The sequence below is a fragment of the Mustela lutreola genome, chromosome X (assembly GCF_030435805.1).
Source record: "Mustela lutreola isolate mMusLut2 chromosome X, mMusLut2.pri, whole genome shotgun sequence".
Taxonomy (NCBI): domain Eukaryota; kingdom Metazoa; phylum Chordata; class Mammalia; order Carnivora; family Mustelidae; genus Mustela; species Mustela lutreola.
In genome coordinates, this window is record NC_081308.1 from 42995782 (window position 1) to 43020309 (window position 24528).

General features: G+C 55.7%; 2 protein-coding genes across 4 annotated transcripts in view; one reads left to right on the top strand and one right to left on the bottom strand.

The window, feature by feature from the left end:
• CCDC22 (coiled-coil domain containing 22) lies at positions 1-14011 on the top strand. The gene is made up of 17 exons (XM_059157156.1): positions 1-223; positions 1506-1683; positions 7333-7465; positions 8270-8376; positions 8516-8582; positions 8688-8866; positions 10239-10433; positions 10922-10984; positions 11070-11189; positions 11749-11868; positions 11955-12071; positions 12178-12279; positions 12363-12470; positions 12637-12732; positions 12975-13034; positions 13114-13188; positions 13634-14011. Exons 1-17 carry the CDS (start codon positions 174-176, stop codon positions 13745-13747), a joined length of 1884 nt encoding a protein of 627 aa, XP_059013139.1. The 5' UTR covers positions 1-173; the 3' UTR covers positions 13748-14011.
• The window catches only part of FOXP3 (forkhead box P3), a 19226-nt gene continuing 8624 nt past the window's right edge, over positions 13927-24528 (bottom strand). Inside the window, exons 3-13 of one of the 3 annotated variants that reach the window (XM_059157159.1) lie at positions 20697-20927; positions 20065-20169; positions 19830-19968; positions 19330-19417; positions 19156-19260; positions 18241-18328; positions 17962-18042; positions 17115-17265; positions 16321-16397; positions 15227-15328; positions 13927-15010 (exon numbers count right to left, since the gene is read on the bottom strand). In XM_059157159.1, the coding sequence (XP_059013142.1) occupies positions 14861-15010; positions 15227-15328; positions 16321-16397; positions 17115-17265; positions 17962-18042; positions 18241-18328; positions 19156-19260; positions 19330-19417; positions 19830-19968; positions 20065-20169; positions 20697-20909 (1299 nt within the window). In that variant the 5' untranslated portion in view covers positions 20910-20927 and the 3' untranslated portion in view covers positions 13927-14860. Of the gene's footprint in view, positions 15011-15226; positions 15329-16320; positions 16398-17114; positions 17266-17961; positions 18043-18240; positions 18329-19155; positions 19418-19829; positions 19969-20064; positions 20170-20696; positions 20928-24528 lie in introns of all 3 variants that reach the window. The other 2 variants (XM_059157158.1, XM_059157157.1) reach the window with 2 other exon arrangements.

The window sequence follows — 24528 nt, forward strand, 5'->3', positions numbered from 1 at the left end:
CGCCGCCAGGCATCCGGCGTGCGCCACACTCGTCCTCCGAACTACACATCCCGGCTCTCCCCGCGCAGCCTGTGACACTCCTTGGACCGCGAGTGCGGAACGGGGTTTCAACTGCGCCTCTCTTGCTCGGACCCGGCCCTGGACCCGACTTCAGACTCGAACACCGCTTCACCATGGAGGAGGCGGACCGAATCCTCATCCATTCCCTGCGCCAGGCCGGCACGTAAGGACAGAGCCCCCGCCCACCCCGGAATGCCCACATCCGGGACTCCAAAACTCTGGACCCAGTCACCCGGGAACCTTAAAACCCCAGACCCTGACATCTGGGGCTCCAACTTCCAGGACCCTAAGACACCCCCTCCTTACACACACACACACACACACACACACACACACACACGCATGCACGCACTCTGACGGCAGGGAGCTCCCAAACAAACCCTTTGCCCCCAACACTTGGTAAACCCCAAATTCCAGGACCCAGGCATCTCCAGAGCTTAAAACCTTGGATCCTCAACACCCAGGATCCTGAAGTATGTAGTTCTTGACATCAATACTCCGGGATCCTGGTATTAAGAAAATTGAAGCCATCTTGAGAACCAGGGAATTTAAACACCCAGGACGCTGGCACTCAGAAACCCTGGGACTGGATACTTGGGAACCTTCAAACCCTGTTTCCCAACACCTGGGCTTTTAAAATCCCCAGACCTTAAAATCTGGCGGCCTCAACACTTAGTCACCCTGACACACAAGGACTTCTGCATTCAAGGACCCTAAGAACCGAGGACGCCAACATCTAGGGATCCTGATTTCTGGGTTGCTTGAAACTAGAAGGTCTTGATATCCGGGGATCTTGACATCTAGGGACCCTGACATTTGGAACTCCTGCAAACCTGAGCCCTGAGATATCTAGTCTTAAAACCCTAGCAGCTCAATATCTAGAGGCCTCTGACGTGCAGGGAGCATGATACCTGGGGATCCAGAAACACAGAGAGCATGCCACCTGGGTCCCTTGCCCTTCCCAGACCCCAGAACTTTGAGATTTTTAAGGATATGGCAATTTGAGGTTTTTTTTTTAATAAAGATTTTTATTTATTTATTTGACAGAGAGAGATCACAAGTAGGCAGAGAGGCAGGCAGAGAGAGAGAGGAGGAAGCAGGCTCCCTGCCGAGCAGAGAGCCCGATGCGGGACTCGATCCCAGGACCCCGAGATCATGACCTGAGCCGAAGGCAGCGGCTTAACCCACTGAGCCACCCAGGCGCCCCCCCCCCCTTTTTTTTTAAATTCAGCTCCCTTACGTCCACCATTAGGACCTAAGGACTTCCCCAGTTCTTAGTTTTCCAAATGGAAGTTGAAGTCACCAACGCCCAGGACCTGTCTGAACTGTGACCATCCCTCCCCCACCCCACTTCCACCCCAATACTAAAGCTTCCATAAGGCAGCAGGGCCCAGCCTGATCCCTTTTGCCTGGCCTGCTTCCGGCCTGCCCTCTTTTTTTTTCAGGGCAGTCCCTCCAGATGTGCAGACGCTACGAGCCTTCACCACGGAATTGGTTGTAGAAGCTGTGGTCCGCTGCCTGCGCGTCATCAACCCTGCTGTGGGCTCCGGTCTCAGCCCCCTGCTCCCTCTGGCCATGTCTGCCCGGTTCCGCCTGGCTATGAGCCTGGCTCAGGCCTGCATGGTGAGTGCCCTTCTCCCAGTACACATGGCCTCTTCCTTCCTCCTTCACAAAGTCCCCGAGCTCCTTTGAAATGCTCGGCTTTCCTCTCTGCCACCTCCTCTTGTGACTGAGCATTCATTAGTGGTTAAGGACGCTGGCTCTGTGGTCAAACTGCCTGAGTAGCTCAGACCTTCACTACTGTGTGACCCTGACCCTTCTGGGCCTCGGTTTCCTTATTTCTGAAACTGAGGTGATAAAAGTAGAGTTATTAGGAGCATTATATGAGTTGATCTAGTTTGAGCCTGGGCTGGCCCTGGCTCCCACATTTTAAGCTTAGCGCCACTAAAGCAGTGCTAAAATTTTACCCCACTATGTTATCCACTTAGGAGATCCAGGAAAAGGCTTGACTTGGGTCACAGGCTCTCTCCTAAATTAATCACTATGTGCACTGATCGGCCTCACATGGATCACATGGTCATCCCCATAGGACACTGTGACTGGCTGCTCCTGCAGGATCGCTTGGGAGTTGGGGGTCAGAGGGTTACCTGAAGGAAAGTATGCTGGTTAAGTAGAGCTGTGTCTCTACTGCATTCCCCCTCGTGGCCCTGCCTCTCCTGAGAATAATTCCCAACCTGTCTCCCAGGTTAAGTGCCCTGTGGTGAAACTCTCATACCTCCCCAGTACAGATCTATGCCCAGTTACTATGCCTAGGCCCTCTGAGTAATGTCATTTCTCTTGGCTTGCTCACTCTGTGATGTAGGGTCAGTCCCTTAACCTCTTTGGGTCCATTTCCTCACATGTCAAACCTGTGTGAGAGTCGCACCTCCCATCTAGGGTTGCTAGGAGGAGTAAAACTCAGTGAACATAGAAAAAGTGGGCTAGAGCTCTGTGTAAGTGGTGTTATGGCTCTGAGAGAGGCCTGATCTGGTGGCTTGGATTCTAGCCACTTTTGGCTACATGACGAACGTGAACTTGGCCAACAGACCTAGGATAGGTGGCAGACGGATAGTAGAGTAAATACAGTGAAAATTTCCTTTAGCTCCCCCTTCCCGGGCCCTGGGGACAGGGTGGTCAGGTTTCTTGAATTTGGACCTTGCTTATGCAGTTTCTCTCTCTTCCCAGGAGGCCAAGGTGCTCTGCCCATCCCTTAGCTCTCAAGTTCGCCTGGCTCTCAGGGGTTCTCAGGTTCTTCTGCTGTCCACCTCTTCACATGCCCCACACCCAGTACTTTCTGCCACTCAGCCACCTCCATATTTTGGTGTCTGTCACTTCACACACCTGACTCCTGGAATGAGTTTCTGTATCAGTCACAACTCTTTGATTGCAGGTGTTGGAAAAAACCCAAAGTAAAGTTGTTAAAAAACCGGTGGTTTTCATACTCTTGTGATGGTGACCCTCTGACATAAATCCTCCTGTTGTGACCTAATCCACACACATAGGCAGATAATAAGGATGTTTTCTGAGTGTCTACCCTGGGCTGGACACTGTGCTAACATGGTATGATATTCCTTTGTTCTCTTGACAACTTTCTCAAGTAGGTACTGTCAGTATCCCCCCCTTCTTTTTTTTTTTTTTCAAGAGGAGGAAACTAGAGCACAGAGAACTTAAGTGATTTGCCGGAGGTCACACAGTGGGTCAGAGGCAAATCTTTAATTTGAGTCTGGGAAGTCTACTTTCAGAGTCTGTGGAGCTCCAGACCAATGGCAATTCTGACAGAGAATCAAGCTTTCCTTCTGGGCCTGTTTCTCAGGCCCCATGCAGAACCCTGATGGGGCCTATGAGCTCTTAAAGCAGGCACATAGGGAACCCATTTTACAGCTAGGAAACTGAGCTTCCAGGTAGTTCAGTAATCGGTCAAAGACCTTAGCCAGTTAGTGGCCTGGGCTGGATTTCATTCCCAATCTTTTCACACCAAAGCCACTAAGTCCCTTTTTATTTTTTTAAAGGTCTTATTTATTTATTTGACAGAGAGACACAGCGAGAGAGGGAACACAAGCAGGGAGTGTGGGAGAGGGAGAAGCAGGCTTCCCGCAGAGCAGGGAGCCCGATGGGGGGCTCGATCCCAGAACCCTGGAATCAGGACCTGAGCCGAAGGCAGAGGTTTTAATCCACTGAGCCACCCAGGACCCCTCTAAGTCACTTTTGTTTCGAGTAGGTCATTTTATTAGTCAGGGTCCAGTCTGGGAACCAAAACCCCAGGTGTAATTTGAGCAGGGACATTTTAATACAAAGAACTGTTAATTAGGTAAAAGGTGGTTAACCACTGAAAGGGTAGGAGAGATCTCCAGGGTGTGATGGAAGGAACATGGTATCTCGCAGTCTCACACTCCAAACCGTTCACTTTAACTGGTCTCTGTGTGTCTTTATAGGTTTTTGTTTTTTGTTTTTTTAATGCAGATATAAGCAAATGTGAATATACTTATCCCCCCCCCCTTTCTCCTTTCTATCTTTTTTCTTGCTATAGTAGATTTTGATTGCCCAGTTTCTGGTTGTAAGCAGTGATTCATGACACATAACAAAAGTCCCATCCACCTAACTTAGTAACCATCTAGGGTATGTACGAGCCACGAAGCAAGGCAAGAACCTATTTCTCTGAAATAGTCTAAAAACCCTTGTATCACACAGATAGATCCCCTTGGAGCATTGTGTTGACTACGATTGGACATTGTATCCTTCCTCTTCATGGTCTTCCTTATTCTGCTCCGTTTCCTGCTTGTTCTGCTCCAGGGAGCACATCTGCATACTCTGCAGTCTGGAAGGCAAAAAGCAAAACCAGAAATCTGCTTCCTGGTTTGGAGCCAGGGAGAAAGGCCCTCTTCTCACTATCAGAAGGGTCTGCCTGAGGTCATTTGGGAACTCCCAAGGTTTCTTTGCGGAGCCCTTCCCTTTTCAGGGCTTTGCCCATTTGTATTTCTCCTTCTCCTTCTTCTCCTTCTTCTTCTTCTTGTTCTTCTTCTTCTCTTTTTAAAGATTTTACTTATTTACTTGACAGACAAAGATCACAAGTAGGCCGAGAGGCAGGCAGATAGAAAGAAGGAAGCAGGCTCCCTGCTGAGCAGAGAGTCCGATTCGGGGGCTCGATCCCAGGACCCTGAGATCATGACCTGAGCTGAAGGCAGAGGCTTTAACCCACTGAGCCACCCAGGAGCCCCTTGTATTTCTTCTTTAGCAAAATTTTTTTTTCGTTACCTTGGCTGTTCTGTTGAGAAAAGGCTCCCTAAGGGACCCACACTCTGTCGTAAATTAATAAAGTCTGTCACGCGGAGGAAGAGGAGGTGAGGGCAGTGAACCCGCAGCCTTTTGAGGGTAATTCGGAAATCACAGCACTGTGATAGAGTTGGTCATTTTAATTTATGGGAAATCTGTAAAACAAGGGGAAATAAAGACTAGCTACCCATTCCCACGTTTGGTTTAAGGAATCGAAGCATGGAAAATAGAGAGGGCTTGACACAGTATCCACCATTATAATCGTCACTGGTATTCATTTTTTACGGGTGCTGGAGGAGGAGATGCTATATCTCAGAAGTGGTAGAAGAAAGCAGCGGCTGATAGCACTGTAAGAATCAAAAGGGAGGGAGCACTTGGGTGGCTCAGTCGGTTGAGTGTCTGCCTTCGGCTCAGGTCTTGATCCCTGGGTCCTGGGATCGAGCCCTGTGTCAGGCTCCCTGCTCAGCAGAGAGCCTGCTTCTCCCTCTCCCTCTGCCTGCCGTTCTGCCTGCCGGTGCGCGCGCTCTCTCTCTCTCTCCCTCTCCCTCTCCCTCTCTCTCTGTCAAATACATAAATGCAATCTTTTTTTTTTAAATAGATAAAATCTTAAAAAAAAGAATTAGAAGGTAGATAATCAGAGTCTTCTTCATACAGAGAAGGAAGACTCTTTTCTCCTTCTTACCTTTTTTTTTCCTAATCCCCCCGCAAAGCAGCATTTAATGTATTAAATGCTTAGACATGTAGAGCGTTTCCATTATTTTGCAAATAATGCCATAAAGAGGAACCTTGTGCATCTGTCCTCTTGAATTGTTTAGGGCATGGCTTCATGGTCAGCTCCTCAAAGCAGGCTTAGCAAAGTGGAAGAGTAAAAGCAGATGTTATTTTTGGCCAGTTTTGCCCAGTTGCCCTCACCTGGCTTTGTTTCATTTCTGCCTTCCTACCATCCGCGCTGGGGAGAGCCCCTGCTTCTCCATAGCCTGGCCCACTGATTTGTGGCCCTTCAGTAGGTGAGGAATGATATCTCGGTATCATTTTTCTCCCCAGCTTTGTACTTGGACAGACGTTTGTTAGCTTTGTGCTCCATTCTTTTCTCTGTACACACACACACACACACACACACACACACACACACTTCTTTGCCGAACCATTTGAAAGTGGCCGACAGCAGGATACCCCACACCTACAATTTTCATCACACCTCTCCTCAGTAGGACATTTGCCGAATCCCTGAAATTTAATATTGATAGTATATACTTAACAATTGATAGTAATATATTAGAACAACAGTATCTCCTATCCAGTGCCTGGTGGAATTTCCCCAGCTGTCCCCAAAATGTCCTTTGTTGCTGTTTGTTTGTTTGTTTGTTTTGTTTTTAACTGGGGAATGTATCTAATCAAGGACCCTACATTTTGTTTCACTGTTACTTCTCTAATCTTGCATAGTCAACAGTCCTCCTTGGTTTTTGTTTCTATGTTTCTTTTGTAATGACAAATGTTTTTGAAGAGCCCAGGCTGGCTGTTGCCTGGACTGGCTTACCCCTTGAGTTGGTTGGAGTGTTTTCTAATGAGCGGATTCAGGTTTTGGGCAGGAACACTGCCCTAGCGATGGTATCTCCCTCTCAGCATGCACCCGGAGGACGGATCGTCGCAGTGTCCTGGATCAGTGATGTGTGTGTGTGTGTGAGATCTCTCTGTGTGCTTTCAGTCTGCAGCAAGGTTGGGCATACTTGCCTAGGTTGAAGGACCATTTTCATTTCTTTTTCTGTGAACTGCCTCTTCCTATCTTTCGCCGACTTTTCTCTTGCATTGCTGGTCTTTTCTGCTTGTTTGATTTTAGACACTCTTTATAGACTAGGTAGATTTACTCTTTGCTTGTGATGTGAACTCCATATACATTTTTTTCTAGCTTGTCATCACTTTTGTGACTTTGGTAATTATATTCTTTAAATTTTTTTTAATTAATTAATTTATTTGACAGACAGAGATTACAAGTAGGCAGAGAGGCAGGCAGAGAGAGAGAGAGAGAGAGGGAAGCAGGCTCCCCGCTGAACGGAGAGCCCGATGTGGGGCTCGATCCCAGGACCCTGAGATCATGACCTGAGCCAAAGGCAGAGGCTTTAACCCACTGAGCCACCCAGGTGCCCGTATATTCTTTAAAATTTTTGTTTCTTTTCAGGGATTCAGAAATACTTGTCTTCTCTTTTGTGACATGTGGATTTGGGGTCCTAGTTAGAAAGGCCAGAGCCTTTCTTACTTCTTGCTCTCTGTAGCATTGACTATAATCACTCTGTGATTCCCACCCCTGTCCCCCGCAGAGGCCTGAAGGCCTTTGGGGAGCCAAGGTGAAGTTGAGAGGGTGGTGGTTGGTGAGAGAGTGGGAGCCTTTGTGGTCCAGGCCCAGGGCTTCCGGGACAGGGGAATTCTGCCTGTCTGACTGATAGAGGCTACCTCCCCAACCTCTAGGACCTGGGCTATCCCTTGGAGCTTGGCTATCAGAACTTCCTCTACCCCAGTGAGCCTGATCTCCGGGACCTGCTTCTCTTCTTGGCTGAGCGTCTGCCCTCTGATGCCTCCGAGGATGCAGATCAGCCTGCAGGTATGGTCTGCCCAGGGCATGGTGGGGGTGAAGGACAGCATGGTGTTCCTGGGTGTCGTAGGGGCCTGAGAGAGGTGGAGGTGGTAAAAAGGTTGACTGGGGGTGGGGTGGGGGATGTATCTTTGGGAGAGCTGGGGGGGCAGGGGAGGATTGGGGCTGGGGGAGGGGAGTCAGGGCAGGGGGAGAGGGTCCTGGGCTTGGGCTGCCCCAGGTGGGAAGTTGGTGCTGGGAGGGACCTCGGCCTCTCCTCCTCCTTCTCCTCGCCCCCCCCCCCCCACTCCAGCCACACCAGCCTCCTTGGTGCTTCTCTGACCCTCCAGGTGTGCTCCTGCCTCAGGGCCTTTGTATTTGCCAGATTATTCTTCCCCTAGATATCTTCCTGGTTCACCCTCTTACCTTTTAGAGGCTCTTTTCTTTTGTCACCTCAGGGAGGCCTTCCTTGGACTACCTTGTTTAAAATTGCGTGCCCCTCTCAGTGATCTTGACCCTCCTCTCAGATCATCACCTGACAGCTTTCTGTCTTGTACTTTTGACCTGTTCTCCTCTACCAGCATGCCAGCTCTGTGAGGGCAGGGGTACTTCTCAGTTTGTTCACTGAAGTATCCCAAGAGTCTAGAACAGTGACTGGTACACAGTAGGTGCTCTGTAACTGCTTGTTGAGTGGCCGAGGGTGAGAAGGCTAGCTAGCTAGATACGCATCTGTGGGGAGGGGGGTCCAGGAGCCGTGGCTGCTTTCCCAGGGTTTGTATTTTTGCTGTTATGGCCTTGTCATCTGATGGATGCTGCTTCCCCACTCTCCCACAGGGGACTCAGCTATCCTTCTCCGGGCCATCGGGAGCCAGATCCGGGACCAGCTGGCCCTGCCCTGGGTCCCACCCCTCCTCCGCACTCCCAAGCTCCAGCACCTCCAGGTGGGACCCATCAACTCCCATTGATGTTGCCTGTCCCCACCTTGGCCCCATCTGGGCGCTCAGGTGTTTGGCCTCCCTCCCACTAGTGGCCCCCACCACAGTTCCTCATGGAGGCTCTGATTCTGCTCTCCCCACCCAGGGCTCTGCCTCCCAGAAACCTTTCCACACCACCAGGCTGGTCCTGCCTGAGTTGAGTTCCAGAGGAGGTAAGCCTGAGGTTGTGGGGACGGGGCTCAGGAGAAGGATGGCCGTGGTAGGCCTGGTGCCCTGGGCCCAGCGGGAGGGCTAGCGGACTCTGTTCCTGCCCCCAGAGCCCCGGGAGTTCCAGGCGAGTCCTCTGCTGCTACCAGCCCCCACCCAGGTGCCCCAGCCTGCCGGGAGGGTGGCCTCACTCCTCGAAAGCCATGCCATCCAGCTCTGCCGGCACACGGGCCGGGACCGCCCTGGAGACGAGGACTGGGTCCACCGAGCACCCCGCCACCCCACCCAGGTACAGCCTGAAGCTCGGCTCCCTGCTTCCGAGGCCCCTGCTCATGGCTGCTTCCTACTGCTCCCATCTCAGCATACCCTGGTCCTCTGTGCCCTCCTTTCCCGATTTGGTCCCTCATCACCTCCCCTCTGCATGCGCCTAACGGGCTCTTCCCCTGAGAGAACACTGAGGTCCGAAGGACTGGGAACCTCAGACCAGTCACTCTCCTCTCCCCTCCCCAGAGCCTCGGTTTCCAGTTCTGAGACTTGGGCGGGGGTGATAGTGCCTTCCCCTCAGGCTAACGCTCCACCGAACAACCGGCATGTTCTTAGCAGCCAGAGAGGTCGGGTTTGCCCCCTTCCCTCCTGTTTCTATTACCTTCTTCCTGCCCCCGAGTCTCTCGTCGTTTCTCTGTCTCTGCCACTGTCCTCCGTGCTCATTTTTTCCATCCCTAGGTCTCTGTGCTGGCTCTTCTGGTCACTGTCGTTCTCGTTCTGTGGTGTTGCTGCCCCTCTGTTCTTGCTCCTCTGTCTCCTCCTTTTCAGACTGTTTCTCCACTTCCCTTCTGTTCACCTCTGGCACTCACTTTCCACCTGCTTCTGTGTCCCCCGCTGCCATTTCTTCCATCTTGACTTCTGTCTTTTTAATTAATTAATTATTTTTTTGACGTTTATCTTTTTTAAACTCGTAGACATTTTCAGACATAGAATATTCTAATGAATCCTAGGTGCCCCTCATCCGCTTTCAATTATGAGCCTTTCACCAATCTTTCTTCATCTTTTCTCCCTGAGTTGTTCTTTTTTCAGTATTATTTTAAGGCAAATCCCAGTATACATGCCATTTTGACTGTACATACTGAAGTATACATCTCTTAACTCATAAGGGTGTCCACTTTTTAAGGTAACCCCTGGGTCATTTTCACACCTGATAACATTAACACCTTAATACCATCCGTCACTGTGTTCGTAATCAGATTTCCCCAGTTGTCTCCAAACTGCTTCTGTTCATTCTCTCTTTCTCTCTCTCTCCTACTCTGCTTCCACCGCTTCTTTGCCCAGCACCTCTGACTCTGTCTCTGCTCTGTCCCCACGTAGCCTTGCCCCATCAACCTCTGATTTGGAGGCTGCTGATTTGCTGCCTCTCTCCCTTCCCTCAGCTGCCTTCTGTGTGGGGAGCGAATGGGTGGAGAGAAGCATGGCTGGGGGGGGGGGGGGGACCCTGTCCTTGGGGACCTCCCAGACCTGGTGCGTCCCGAGGGGGGAGGACTGGGCCCCCTTGGTGGGAGAGGCGACTGGGTGGAAGCCCTTTGTCAGGCGGCTCCCTGGAGGAGGCAGGACCTCGGGTGCTCAGCTCGCCTCGACAGCCTCCCATCTGCGCTGCCTTCTGTGTCCAGGAGGATACACGGGCCCAGCGACAGCGGCTGCAGAAGCACCTGGCTGAGCATCTCCGCCAGACCTGGGGCCGACCAGGGGCTCCCGCGCAAGCCCGAGACCTGGGAGAGCTGCTGCAGGCCTGGGGTGTGGGGGCCAGGACTGGTGCTCCCAAGGGCTCCCGTTTCACCCACTCAGAGAAGTTCACCTTCCATCCGGTGAGTGGGTCTGAGTGGCCCCGGGCGGGCTGTCAGGGCCGAGGCAGGCTTGCAGGGTCAGTGTCTGTGCAGACGACACACTTTATCAACACAGGTTCCTGTGTCCCCACTGGGTGTGCCCTCTGTGTGCTGGGGGTCCCCTGGCTTCTCAAGAGCTTCCGTGGAGAAAGGGGGGAGGGGTGGAAACCATGGCAGGGTGTAGGAGTGCTTTGTGCAAACCCCAGCTTCCCCAGATGGTTTCCTTGGACATGTCTTCGCTCCTTGACCTAGAGGGGCCATCATCCTTCTTGTATCGGGGTCTGGAAGGTTTCTTCATGAGCAAGAACTCCAGCCTGTGGTCTCAGAGCGTCTGGGTCCCCTAAACCTGCTCTGACAGCCGTCAGCCATTGAGTGGACAGGAGTATGGCGCTCGGAGGGCCTGCTGAGGCTGGGCTGGGAGGGGCAGGGCCTTCTCTGACAGCCAGGATACCCTCGTCTCACTCCCCCAGGAGCCTGAGGTCCAGGCAGCCCAGGTGTGCGATGTGCCGGCCCCCTCCCAGCAGCCTGAACAGGTAAGTGGAGCAGTGGAGGGGGTTCTGGGCTCCTGCCCTGCCTAGCAGGCCTGACACCCCACCCCCACTGGCCTGTCCCTCCTAGGACACGAGGGCAGCCCAAGAGCAGGAGCTGGAGTCTCTTCGGGAACAGCTGGAGGGAGTGAACCGAAACATCGAAGAGGTTGAAGCCAACATGAAGACCCTGGGAATCAACCTCGTGCAGGTAGGAGTGGGAGATGGGGATGGGGGAGGGGCCGCCCACCTGGGGTTGCATCCTGGCAGGGCCTAAAGGGCCTAGAGGGACTTAAAGGGGCTGAGAGGGCTTGGTGGCGGTCTGCTGATGTCAGAAGGGTTCAGAGGCAACCTCGGGGACCTGTGGGCTCTTGAGGGTTCAGGAGAATCAGTGGGGGTGAGAGGGGGATGTAGAGTCAGGGGCGTTGGAGCTGTGGGGGTTAGGGGCACCTGTGGGCTTCAGTCAGGATGTGTTGGTGTCTGTGAGAATCAGGAGGGGTGTGAACATCTGTGAGGGTGTGATGGGTCTGTCTGGGCAGCGGCTTGTGGGCCTTGTCAGGGCTTCCGGGGAAGGGGGAGGGGGTCATTGTGGAGGCAGAGGGATCAGAGGGGCCTGTGGGTGTCTGTCACCATCAGGAGGGGTCAGGGGGCTGCTGGAGGGTGGAGGGGTGTGTTGTCATTTGGGGGCGCTTAGGCTCAGTGGGGGCTAAAGGGCTGTGACGTGTGGCTGGGCTCCTCCACCAACAGCAGCGGGGGTCTTGGGGTGCCAGGTAGAGGCAGAGCGTCGTCAGAGCGAGCTCAACGTGGCGGAGCGTGAGCAGGTCCTGCGCTTGAAGAGCCGGGCGGCAGAGCTGCTGCCTGATGGGGCTGCCAACCTCGCCAAGCTGCAGGTGGGGCTGGCAGCGGGGCTGGGCGGGAGGGCCGGAGGCGGAGGGGTCCAGCCTGTGTGACACGGATCCTCTCCCATCACCTGAAGCTCGTGGTAGAGAGTAGCGCCCAGCGGGTCATCCACTTGGCGGGTCAGTGGGAAAAGCACCGGGTCCCTCTCCTGGCTGAGTACCGCCACCTCCGAAAGCTCCAGGATTGCAGAGAGGTAGCTTGTCAAGTCCCTGGGCTGTGGGTGGGGCGGGTTTGGTTCCTCCCTAGGGGGCTGTCCTTGTGCTGTGCTCACTGCCCCTCTGCCCCTGGGGTCCTGGCAGCTGGAATCTTCTCGACGGCTGGCAGAGATCCAGGAGCTGCACCAGAGTGTTCGAGCGGCTGCCGAAGAGGCCCGCAGGAAGGAGGAGGTCTATAAGCAGCTGGTAAGGCCCGTGCGGGGGCCTTGAGTGGCTTGGAGTGGATGGGGACTGGGTCCCAGGAGAGCGTCTGCTGTGTTCCTATCTAGGTGTCTGAGCTGGAGACCCTGCCTAGAGACGTGTCCCGACTGGCCTATACCCAGCGCATCCTGGAGATTGTGGGCAACATCCGGAAGCAGAAGGAAGAGATTACTAAGGTGCATCACTGTGGCTGTGGAGGGTTGGGGCCAACAGGCAGACACGTGCAAGGAGCAGAAGCATGTAGCATGGCCACACAGGGACCTCACGCCCTCTGAAAGGCAGAGCTCTCTAGCCACTGTCTGGGTGTGAGTGTGGGCTCATGGCTGCCCTGTTCTCTGCCAGATCTTGTCGGACACAAAGGAGCTTCAGAAGGAAATCAACTCCCTGTCTGGGAAGCTGGACCGGACATTTGCCGTGACCGATGAGCTTGTGTTCAAGGTGCGGGCCTGGCTGGGCTGGGTCGGGGGGTACAGTGGGTCTAGGCTCCCGCCTGCCTGTCTGCTCACAGGCTAGCTTGGGCCTCCGCCTGGTGTGAGCCGTGTAGGTACGCTGCGGCTTGGGCCCTGCTGTAAGCCACAGAGGGGGAAGTCAGGGGAGTGGGAGAGGGTGGACTTGGGGTCCTGGAGGTGGTATGTGTGGGGGGCGAGGGGGAAGCTCACTGGTCCCTTCTGTCTGGTCAGGATGCCAAGAAGGATGATGCTGTTCGGAAGGCATACAAATATCTAGCTGCCTTGCACGAGGTAAGTGGAGAAGGATGCTGGGGGCCGGCCGGGGTGGCGTGTGGTGGGGGTGCAAGCCTTCTGCTCTTGCCGTCCCCAGAACTGCAGCCAGCTCATCCAGACCATCGAGGATACGGGCACAATCATGCGGGAAGTTCGAGACCTTGAGGAGCAGGTGAGGCCCGGGGGTAGGAGGGGAAACCAAGGCAAGCCAGTGGACAGCACCTCGGCTTATGCCCAGAGAGGCTGTGGGAGCAGACATAGCCCATGGCTGGACTCTCAGCCTTGCCCCTTAGTAGCTGTGTGTGTGACCTGGCACCAGCCAGCGGCCAGAGGGCCCCAGCTTCCACTCGGAAGGGCCTTGTACCTGCTTCCCTTGGCCATTGGCAGAGGCTTCAGCCAGAGTATGTAGTGGCTCATGCTGCCACGTTAGCACATGACACTTTAGGCAAACAGATGGCACGTGCAAAGGCCCTGCGTTAGGGCACAGCATGCTGTTGCAGGAGGAGGGTGGGAGGAGCAAGGAGGGGGCCTCAAGTGGCCTTAATTAATTCAGGTGGCAAGCAGGAACTGGGACAGGGGCCCCACACACTGAAGGCGTGTGATTTGCCTTGCCTTAGATCGAGACGGAGATGGGGAAAAAGACCCTCAGCAACCTGGAGAAGATCCGCGAGGACTACCGAGCCCTCCGCCAGGAGAACGCAAGCCTCCTGGGGCGGGTCCGGGAAACCTGAGGAGCTGCAGTGCCGGTCTGCTCCTGGCATGGGGCAGGGAGCTGGGATGTTGGGGGTGCTGGCCAAGCACTTGCCCTAGCCATTCCCTCTGTTGGCTGCGCTCCTCCTGCTGTGGCCTTGGGCCCAGATCCCCGCCCTCCTGACCCCAACCCTGATCTGGAGTGATCATCCAGAGCATGGGAACTTGGCTGCCGTTTATTGGAGAGGGTGCTGGGGTTAGGACCTTGGATCCCAAATAAAGAAGGGGCTCTGTCTGCAGTCTAAGCTGAGGCCTGGATGGGGACATAGCGTTCAAGGCCGGGGAGGTGGGGCTGGCGGCAGGTGAGACATGGGATCTATTTGGCGATTCCATGGGTGTGGCTGTGAAAGCCCACTTGGGACCCCGGAGACCCACTGGGGTACCAAGTGCATGTGTATGCACTTGTGATGTCCCTGTGTGTTCTCTTGGCCTGTGTGAGCGAGCTGATGTCTTGGGAGCTGCATGAGAATGTGCATGACTGGGGTGTGTTTGTGTGGCTCTTTGGGACCTGAGATCTAAAGGTACCAAGGCTGCTTCTGTGCAGGGCGGGGGTGGGGTGTGCTGGGTGCACCCCATGTGACACCACATGCACGTGTGTGCCAGGCAGGGGGCTGGCCGTGGGTGTGTGCTTCAGGGGTTGTGGGTTGACAGGACCATGCTCAGGTGCGATGGTCTGTGAGGCTATAGAGGTTGTGGTTATCCGAGAGTACTGAGGCAGGTTCTTGGTCCTGTGTCCAAGAGACAGGATGGCCCGTGTGTGTGTGTGTGTGTCTTCCAGCCCAAAGGTGACCTGTCTGAGCGACCGAGGCAGGCTGTGTGTGTGGTTGGTGTGAAGGCTCAGTTTGGCTAAAGAGCTTGTTGTGGGAAGCTGGGCCAGGGGGCAGGGGCCAGGGCCCCTCTGAGCAGCCTTGGTACAGGGCGGATGCTCCAGAAGGGTGGTCTTCTGAGGCTCAGGGTCCCTGGCAGGCAAGACCGTGTATACCTCACTTCTTGGCCCCAGTGGGCATGTCCAGGGCCCATCACCCCTACCCCTGGCTACTTCCACCGCCTATTTCAGCCCCTGTCCATCCTTCCTCTTTTCCTTGGTTTTGAGGTTAGGGGCCGGGTGTGGGGTTAGCACTCCTGCTGGGCCTCTGGCTCCTCTTCTTGCGGAACTCGAATTCATCCACGGTCCACACGGCCCCTTTCTCACTCTCCACCCGCACGAAGCACTTGTGCAGGCTTAGGTTGTGGCGGATGGCGTTCTGTGGGAAGAAAGCCCACCGGGCCGGGGGTAGGGGGAACGGCTAGGCAGTCAGCCTCTGAGGTCAGCAGGACCCAGCCCAGACCAGCCACCCAGCCCTTCCCGACATGTCTACAAGCCCCGCCCCCCCCCAAAACCACGCCACTCCTGAGCTCGGCCCAGCACTCCGGTGACATTGGAGGCCCTCCCAGCCACTGCCATCGCCAGAAGAGCTCACCTTCCAGGTGGCAGGGTGGTTTCTGAAGAAGGCAAACATGCGCGTGAACCAGTGGTAGATCTCATTGAGTGTCCGCTGCTTCTCGGGAGCCTCCAGGATGGCCTGGCGGTTAGGGGGTCAGGTGGTCAGGGAGCCCTTCCCCTGAAGTTGGGCTGAGAGTGGCAGTGGCCCACCCTGGGTGTCTGACAGGGGTGGAGCTGAGGTGGGCAGGGGAAGGGAGGGAGGGAGACGGTGTGCAGTGATAGGTCAGAGACAGAGTTAGAAGTGGGTTGAGGTGGAGGATCAAGGCTGAGGTCGCAGTAAGTCTGGTTCGGGGTAGGCCTGCGATTGGGTTAAAGGTCTGGGATGGAGTTGGAGCTGGCCTTCTCCACGGGAGCAAGATGTCAGGGTTTGGGAAGGTCAAAACCCAGGAGTAGGGCCAAGTTAAGGATGTGGGAGCGGTAAAGGACCAGGCAGAGTTAAAGGTCAGCAGGGAAGGGGCTGGTTAAGGGTCTGGCTGGGGATGGACTGGGGCAAGTTGAGGCAGGGGAATGTGTGGTGTTGGGGATGGGTTAGGTGTGGGGATGGGTTAGGTGTGGGCCTAGGATGAAAGTTCTGGGCAAGCATTAGGGAGATTCAAATGAAGGGGCTGGGATTGGGTGAGGCCAAGGGTCAGATAGGTGTCACAAGGAAGGGGTGAGAGGCAGGATCCTGCCGGCTTCTTGGGGTATGTGGGGGCTGGGGAAGGAGGATAGTATCTGTGGTGGGGTTAGGGCAAGGGGCAAAGATCAGGGTCATTTGGGGGCCATTTTACAGGTCTGGGAGGGGGTTAAGTATGGGGTCGAGGTGGGCCCCAGGAAAGGGGGGGAGGTGAGGGCCAGAATTTGGCTCACACAGGCCTGGATAGTGGTTTCATTTTGGGTTGAGGGGGCAGGTCTGGGGTGAAGCTGGCATGGGGGCGGGTGGGGAATCCTGTGGGAGGCCTGGGTTTGTTCATGAGGGAGCCTGACCTGGGGGCGCTTGGAAGGAGGCTGGGAATGTGGGAGCCTGGTGCTCCCCTTCCTCCCCCCACCCCCATTTCTTTTGCTTCTCCTTGGCCCACACCGCCTGCTTACCCAGCGGATGAGGGTGGCATAGGTGAAGGGGGGCCGCATGTTGTGGAACTTGAAGTAGTCCATGTTGTGGAAGAATTCTGTAGGGGGTTGGGGAGGATCAGGTCCCGACCTGGAGCTCCTTGCTCCCTCTTCCATCCCCCATGCTACAAGGAGAGGCTGCCCAGCTGAGATCCCTCACTGCCAGTTGTCACCCTCATGGTGACCATGCTGAGCATTGGGCGCTGATGTGACATTTACTGCTTGTGCTACTTGCACCAAAATGGGCCTCACTGTCACCGAAGTTGAAAGGAAGTGAAATAACTTGCACACCAGAGGGATTCAGGTGGCCAAGTGGCAGAGGCAGGATGGCACTCAAGGGCCCTGATCCCTCTTAAGCCCACAGCCCAGGCCTTGCGGGCAGCCCCTGGATCCATGAGCTTGGGAGAATTCCCCCCGCTTTTCCTTGGAGGGGGCAGGGAGAGTTCCTGGGGAGTGAGGGGAGCTAGTTCCCTCCCTGCCCTCCCTTCTGACAACCGAATGGAGTAGCCAAAGCCCAGATTGAGTGAGCCCCAGGCCCTAGGGGAGATGGGGCTGGACAGGAGAAACCGCAATGGAGGGGGTGGGAGCAGGGGGCTTACAGGCTTTGGAAACGCTTAAAAGCAGCTTTGGCAAGGGGTTGTGTTTTCCCAAAGGCTGAGTGGCAGTGCTGGGGAGGTTTGGTCCTGGCTGTCTCCCACCCTGGGCCAGTGGGGGATGAGGGGCTGGGGGTAGGGTGCATGGAGGCTGGACCATGTAGGGATGTGGACCATCCTTACCTGGGAACGTGCTGTTTCCATGGCTGCCCCAGAGGTGCCTCCTCACAGCGAACAGGCCATCAGGGGCCTCCTGGGGGCTGGGCCACGCTGGGCCAGTGGTGACGGGAGTGCCACTGGCCACGATGCAGCAGGAGCCCTTGTCCGATGACACCTGAGGGAGGAGAGAAGAGAACGGCTGGTGATTCAGAGGCTTAAACTTTTCACTTCAATTTTAAATAAGTTTTTTTTTTTTTTTTTTTCCCAAAGCGAGGGCACTCTCTTCCCAATTCCAGTCTGATACAGAATCCCACAAAGCAGCATTGAGCTGTATGATGCCGGGGCCACGAGCTGGGGCTGAGTTGGGCTCCCTACCCAACTGTGACCTTAATCTTAGGGATGATAGTAATAACTATCGTGAGTGGCTTCACGAGGATTTGATAAATTAACCCCAGCAACATGCTCAGGAAAGGGGCCTGGTCCCTGGAGCCAGCTCCACGGGGGTGTGGCCTGTGTGATCACAGGGGTCCCTGCCCTTGTGTACTGCTCTGTGGGGGTCATCTTGAAACCTGGGCCCCATATGTCTATTTTGCACCAACCCCTGCCCCCTGGGTGTTACACGGCCAACCCTGCCCACGGCACTGGCTCTGTTGTCCAGTAAATGCTTGGTGATTTGCCGTTGCTTTGAAAACCCAAGATCATGATGTTTTGGGACCTTGGGGGGATTTGTAACCGAGGGGAGAGGTCTCCAGGTCTGGGCATGTTTGGAGCTGGGGATGGGGGGCACAGAGTCCCAGGGTGTGGGTGCAAGGGCAGGTTCCCTCCGCCCCCTCCAGCCGCCTGTACCGCTTGTGGGCCCAGGGTGGCTCACCGTGGATGGGGCTTTGGTCAGGGCCATCTTCCCAGCCAGGTGGGCCTGCATTGCTCCCAGCTTCTCCTTCTCCAGCACCAGCTGTGAGGACAGGCGCAAAGTGAGGCCTCAACTTGGCCTTTCTCTGCCGCATCCTGGCTCAGGCTGTGATCCTCCCTGGGAGTGCCCTACCTCCTCCCTTCCTTTATGCCAGCCCCCGTCCTGGGTGAGCTTGGCTCCTGGCACAGGGTAGACGGAAGGCTCGCCCATCATCCCCCAACCACCCCTCTCCTCTGTCACCTGCTGCTCCAGAGACTGCACCACCTCCCTCTGGAGAAGACACTGTGCCTTGCCCTTCTCATCTAGGAGATGGTCCGCCTGGCAGTGCCTGGGTAGGGGGAAGAGTCCACGTGGGTGACTATGGTGGGCCTGGCCTCCTGGCTCACCACTCCAAGTGAGGAGGGCCAGACCTTTTGGGAGGTGTCTCCTTGGTGCCTCAGCCTCCTCCCCTCTCTACCTCAGTCTCCCTCTTACACCTGCTGTTCCTTCAACACACGCTACTTGGCATCTCTGGTGCCAGGCCTGAGCTCGCCACTGGAGCCTGGCCAGGGTGCTGGAGACTCTGTTGGAAGGCTGGTGAGCTGAGAGGTAGGCGAGGGCAGGAGAGGCACTCCGGGTGGGGAGGGGTGGACAGCCTTGCAAAGTCATGCTCGTGAAGAGGACAGGGTGTAGAATTGCCACTGATAGTTGGGTATGGTGGGAGAAGGGGTGTGTGTGTATGTGTGTGTGTTGGGGGAGGCAGCAAGAGTCACTGTGAGAATCTGGAACTATGGGGATCAATGAAATCAGGAGGGGTAGGGGAGCAGAAGCCTGGCTGCCTGGATTCAAATTCCAGCTCTGTGACTTAGGAACTGGGTGATCTCGATTAAGACACTTAACTTTTTTATGACCTCAGTTTCTGTATCAGTAAAATGGAGGTAGGTAATAGTATACACCTCTGTTATGATGCCCCATTACACAGATGAGGAAACCAGGGGCCAGAGAAGCTAAGTAGCTTGCCCAAGGCCACGCAGCCAGTGAGTGGGATTTGAATCTTAGCCTTTGCCTTTTGTCTCATCAATGTACTGAGATGAGGCCTGAGCTGAGACCTGTACCACAGGCCTTTTCCCGCTCACTGGGGACCCTCCTGGACTAGTATGAGCCTGGATCACTCACTTGAAGAAATCCTCTGGCTCCTCGAAGACCTTCTCACATCCGGGCCACTTGCAGACACCATTTGCCAGCAGTGAGTAGGAGCCCTGGGGCACGGTCGAGAGGGCACTAGGAGGACAGAAGGTGTAAGGGGAGGCAACGGCAGAGCAAGGGTCCTTCCCAGCCTGGTCCACTGACCTGTCTTTCCTGGGTGTGCTGGGGCTTGGGAAGGTGCAGAGCAGTGCGGGCTCCCTGGACACCCACTCCAGGCTGGCCACGTTGATCCCTGTGGGTGGGGATGGCGTACCTTTGGGACCCTTAGGCTGGTCCCTCAGGCTTAGCCCACAGAGACTCTCATTTTGAACTTCCCACCCTCCTGAGCCTCTCAGGCCCTGATTCCCAGGGATTCTGTTGGCCCTAACACCCAAGGCTTCTTGGGGAGCAGCTCAAAGGCTGCCATTTGCGAGCGCTGACATTTCAGCTGCAGAGACCTGCGGTTCTGTGATTCGTGCCTTTCTGCATCTTTAAGGTTCTGAGCCTGACATTTTTTGGAGGCTGGAGTTTCCCAGATGATAAGACCCGATGCCTCCGACCTCCTGAGGGCCGCCATTCAGCAGCCTACGCGGCTCACATTCACGCCCTGGGGGGGTGGGGGTGGGGCTTGGGGTTCTGTAGAGAAGCAGGGTGGGGGGTGTTACCAGGTGGCAGGCCAGGCCGGGCCTTGAGGGAGAAGACACTGGTGGCAGCAGTGGGTGGCGGCAGGCTGATCATAGCTGGGCTGTCCAGTGGGCGAACCTGCAGCACGGGGGTCCGAGTGTGGGTATCCACCGTTGAGAGCTGGGGGCACACAGGGGCTGTGGTTCAGCCTCCACCCCGCCGTGGCACCCAGTTGTCCCACCTGCTCCCGCCGCCCTGCCCATTCCCGGTCAGTACCTGGTGCATGAAGTGTGGCCTGTCCTGGAGGAGGGCTTGCAAGTGGGGCGAGGGGCCCAGCCGTGCCCCAGAGGGTGCCACCATGACTAGGGGCACTGTGGGCAGCTGAGTGGGGAGAAGGCAGGCGTGTGAGATGCCATCCTTATCCTCACTTTTCTACATGTCTAGTTCATACACTCCTCACCACAGCCCCACATGGTAGGTATTCTGACCATCCCCATTTTACATATGTGGAAACTGAGGCTCAGGGAGAGCGAATGACTTTTTCAAGATCAAACAGCTAATAAGTGGCTGAGTTGGCCTCAACCCCGTCACCTCATATCTCTGGGCACCAGCCCTCTCCCTTGTCATGTGGGGATGCGGACACAGGGCCATGCCTGTGGGACCATGATAGGATCTCCTCTCCCGAGACCGGGATTAGGAGGTCGGGGAGAGCCTTGAATCTCTGAGACCTGCTAACTGGGGACTTTCTTGGCCCCGTGACATCTGCATAAGTCACAGACTTGCCTGGGACCCAGAAAACCACTTCCTGTGCCCCAGCTGGGCCCCCCGCCCAGTGCCACAGTAAAGGTCGGCACCTGTAGGCCCAGGTACCTCACCCTGCCTGCCCCATCCTGGGCCCTGGGCCTCACCTGCAGCTGCGATGGTGGCATGGGGTTCAAAGAGGAGGAGGAGGAGGTATGGGCCCCGCCTCGGAGGTCCCGGCCCTGGAAAGTTGCCCCTGGGCCCTTGGCCCCAAGCAGATCTGAAGTCTTGGGTGTAGCCCTCCAGTTGGGTGAGGCTCCCGGGGATGGGCCAAGCACCAAGGAAGGGGCCGAGGGCTTGGCTGGCCTGGGGTTGGGCATTGAGTCCTTGTCCGAGGGCTGTGGGGACATAGGGGGAAGGAGTTACACGTGTCCCCAGCGTTGGTGTGAACTGCTTGACCACTTGAACCATGTAGAGCACCCCTTGCCCTGTGCCCCGGTCAGAGCAGGCATCAGTTGGGGCCTGTCCTCAAGGGCTCCACGGCTGGACCCCAGCTCCGATCATGCATACATGTGGCACACACCCATGCATACATTGGTGTTGGGAACACAGATGTGCATGTGTCTCTGCACACGTCCCAGGTGCAAACGTGCCCGGCTCTGGCACTCAGCCTGCCCGTGCGTGCTGGCAGAGCGCTGGTGGTGATGTGTCCTCCACAAGGGAGGTGGGGGATTGGGGTTGTTTCTGGGGCCTCAGCCACAGGCAGGTGTCAGCTTTTCTTCTCCCAACTGCTTGGGGCTCGTCTCCAAGCCTTAGGCCCCTGGTCCTCCCTGCACTATACACAGGGCATAAAACATTTGCTGATCCTGCTGGGACTGGCTTCTGATTCTCTGGGTGGCATTATTTTATCCCAGTGACCTGGCATTTACAAGAGTGGAGGGGGGCATGGACTCAAGGTCCTTCTGGCTGCGGGGAGAGGGACAGACTCTCGGAAGGTGAAAGCTGGGGTACTGGTGAGGAGGCTCCTGTGACAGTCCAGGCAAGTGACAGTGGTGGCACAGACCAGGATGGTGTCGGTGGAGATGGTAAGTTGGTGGATTCTGAGTGTGCTTTGAAGGTGGAGTCAGGAGAATTTGCTGGAAGCTTGGATGTGGTGGGGGCTGGTGAGAGGGGGAGGGTCAAGGAGACCTCTGGCCTGGTATTTGCCTGAGCAGGCTGGAAGGACCAAGTGGACATCTTCTAAGCTGGGGGGAGCAAGGTTGGGGGTGACGATCCAGGGGTGGATAGACACGAAGAGTCTGGCATTAGACACACTTGTGGAAATACTGAGTGGGCAGTGGAGGATGGGAGTCTGGAGCTCAGGCAGTGGGGGGGTCTGAGCATCTCTGGGCTCCTGCCTTGCACGAAGCTGACATGGCAGGGGCCAGAGAGCAGGGAGATCTCAGGTCCCCTGAGCCAGGGCTGGTGGGAGCATCTTGACTCAAGCCCCACCAGTGTTTACCCCAACTCTGCTCTCCAAGCCTGCGCTCCTACTAGATGCTGTGCCTGGAATGTCTGCTCTTTCTCTGTATCCCCTATCTGAATCCCATCCAGAAAGTCCTCCATAATGGCATTGGGCTCCTTTGCTGAGCCCCAGAACTGAACACTCTGTGACAGGCAGGGCTTCTGCTTCTCAGAATCCCAGTCTAAGAGGAAGCTGGAGCTGGAAGGGACCGCCTAGTCCAACCACCACTTTACAGAAGGGAACACCCAGGTGCGTTCCACTGTCCCACGGCAACTTGAGAGCTCCCTGTCTTTGTCTAGAAAGTGTGTGTGCATGCATGTGACTCCCCAACACACAGCACTGGGTTGGGCACACAGCTGCTGATAGTAGCCCAAGCTGGCACAAGGGAGGTTTAGGGGAGCAGCTGCACCTTCCTTTCTTTGCTGTCAGCTCACGGGATTGTCAGGAGCTCTGGCATGGAGGGAGGTGGGGGTGAGAATCCAGGTAGTAAACTCTTAGTCTCTTGGTGCGGGGGGGTGGGGGTGGGGGCATTACATTACTGTGTGAGAAGCAAGAGCCTGGATCTGTGGAGGCTCAGGACTCAGGGACCATGAGGAGGTGAGCAAATGAATGAAGGTGGAGATCAGGGAGAGGCTTCTAGAAGCCAATGCATGCCAAAGACTGCCAGCAGTCCTCCAAGAGCTAGAAGGGAGGCATGGGCAGATCATCCCTTGTAGCCTCAGAAGGAACCAGCCCCACTGGCACCTTGATCTCGGACTTCTGGCCTCCAGAAGTGGGAGACCATAAATTTCTGTTGTTTAAGCACCCCCCTCCAGCTTGTGGTAAATGGTTATAGAAGCCTGAGTAAACGAATACCAACTTTGGTCCATGAGTGGATGGTCTCCACCACTCTGGCCTGGCCCAGACAGCTGGCCCATGGTCACTTCTGACGGTGCTGGGACACTTGGCTGGGGCTTATAAGAAATCTCTTCCTCAAACATATCTGGAACGTCCAGCCTCAGGGAAGCACAGGGACATTCTCAGAAAGGGGACATAGATGCGGTCTGTCTGGTGGTGGGGAACCTGGAGGGCCGGGCTGGGCAGCCAGCTTCCTGCATTGTCTGTTGGGGCGTCCCTTTCTGACTGTTTCTCAGAAGCTGCATGGAGGTTGTTTCTGGGACACAGAGAGCGTTTTCATATCGGGGTCTGCATCTGGGCCCTGTTGTCACATCCCCAGATTTTCCGCCATTGACGTCATGGCGGCCGGATGCGCAGGGCTTCATCGGCATCAAGGAGGAAGAGAAGGGGGCAGATCCCCCCCCACGGGTTTCGTTCCGAGAATTGGCTGGCCCATCCTGCAGCCGCCTTGGCCCAGGTGGGGGTGATATGGGTGCTTGCGGATGTGGTGAGTGACGTCCATCTGGCCACCATGACAAGTCCTGGGCCCTGTAGACTTAGGCCATGGAGAGACCAAAGGTTTGATGCTTGGGGACTACCATGCAGACCCTACAGCTGTTGGGACCCTGGGGCTCTTCAAATGGTACTATGCCAGAACCTCCGAATCATAGAACGTCATTTCTTATGTTCAAAGGATCCCAGAGTCTCAAACCCCCTCTGTGAGGGTCTTTGGGTCCAACTTCACAGATGGTGAAGGCCAATGTCAATGGTGTCCAAACTCACCGAAACTCCCTGAAGGACAGGCAGCTCACTACCTCACAGGGTCTCTGGCCTTACCAGGCTTGGCATTGTAGGACGCATCTGCCTCTTCTGCCTCTTCTGACAGTTTCCCTCCCAAGTTCTGTGACAGAAGACTCCCCTGATCCTGGGGTTGGGCTCGGCCATTAACTAGCTATAACTCTCCTTGGTCTTGCATGTAAACTGGGACAGTAATTGTACCCCTCGTCCCAAGTTAATGCACATGAAATGCTTAACAAAATGTCAGTGATGGTAAATGAACACGTGCAGGGCCTCAGTCTCCCTGTTCATTCTGGGACCATGTTCCTGTACTCATAGCTGTTCCACAGGAGATGGGGAGGAAAGGAGGGGGAGCTAGAGGCCAGCATGCCTTTGGCTAGGGCCTCATGGTGGGGGACACGAAGAGCCTTGGCCAGTAGGGAGCCCACTGCCAGGCTCTCTGGAGGGGTCCCGGGGTGGAAGTTCCTGGGGACCCATGCCCACTCTGGGGATATGGTTGAGCTCTATCCACAGACAGAGCCACAGAAAGCCTGGCTGACTTACATCCTTCCAGTATCACTACCCTGTGGCCACAAGGCCTTCTGAGTCATGGGACCCTGGGACCCCACCCAGACTAGCTCTTAGGAGGTTGGGCTCCATACTGGCCCATATGGCCACAGAGCCTCCTGCCTGAGTAAGGGTCCAAGTTGTGAGAAGGCAGAAGGGGGAATGGCAGCAGCCAGGGGGAAGCTCAGCTCCCCCTCCACCCCTCATGGGTGCTGAGAAGTAAACTGAGGCCCACAGTGCAGGGGAGAGACAGAAGCAGGGTCCTGCCAAGAGTC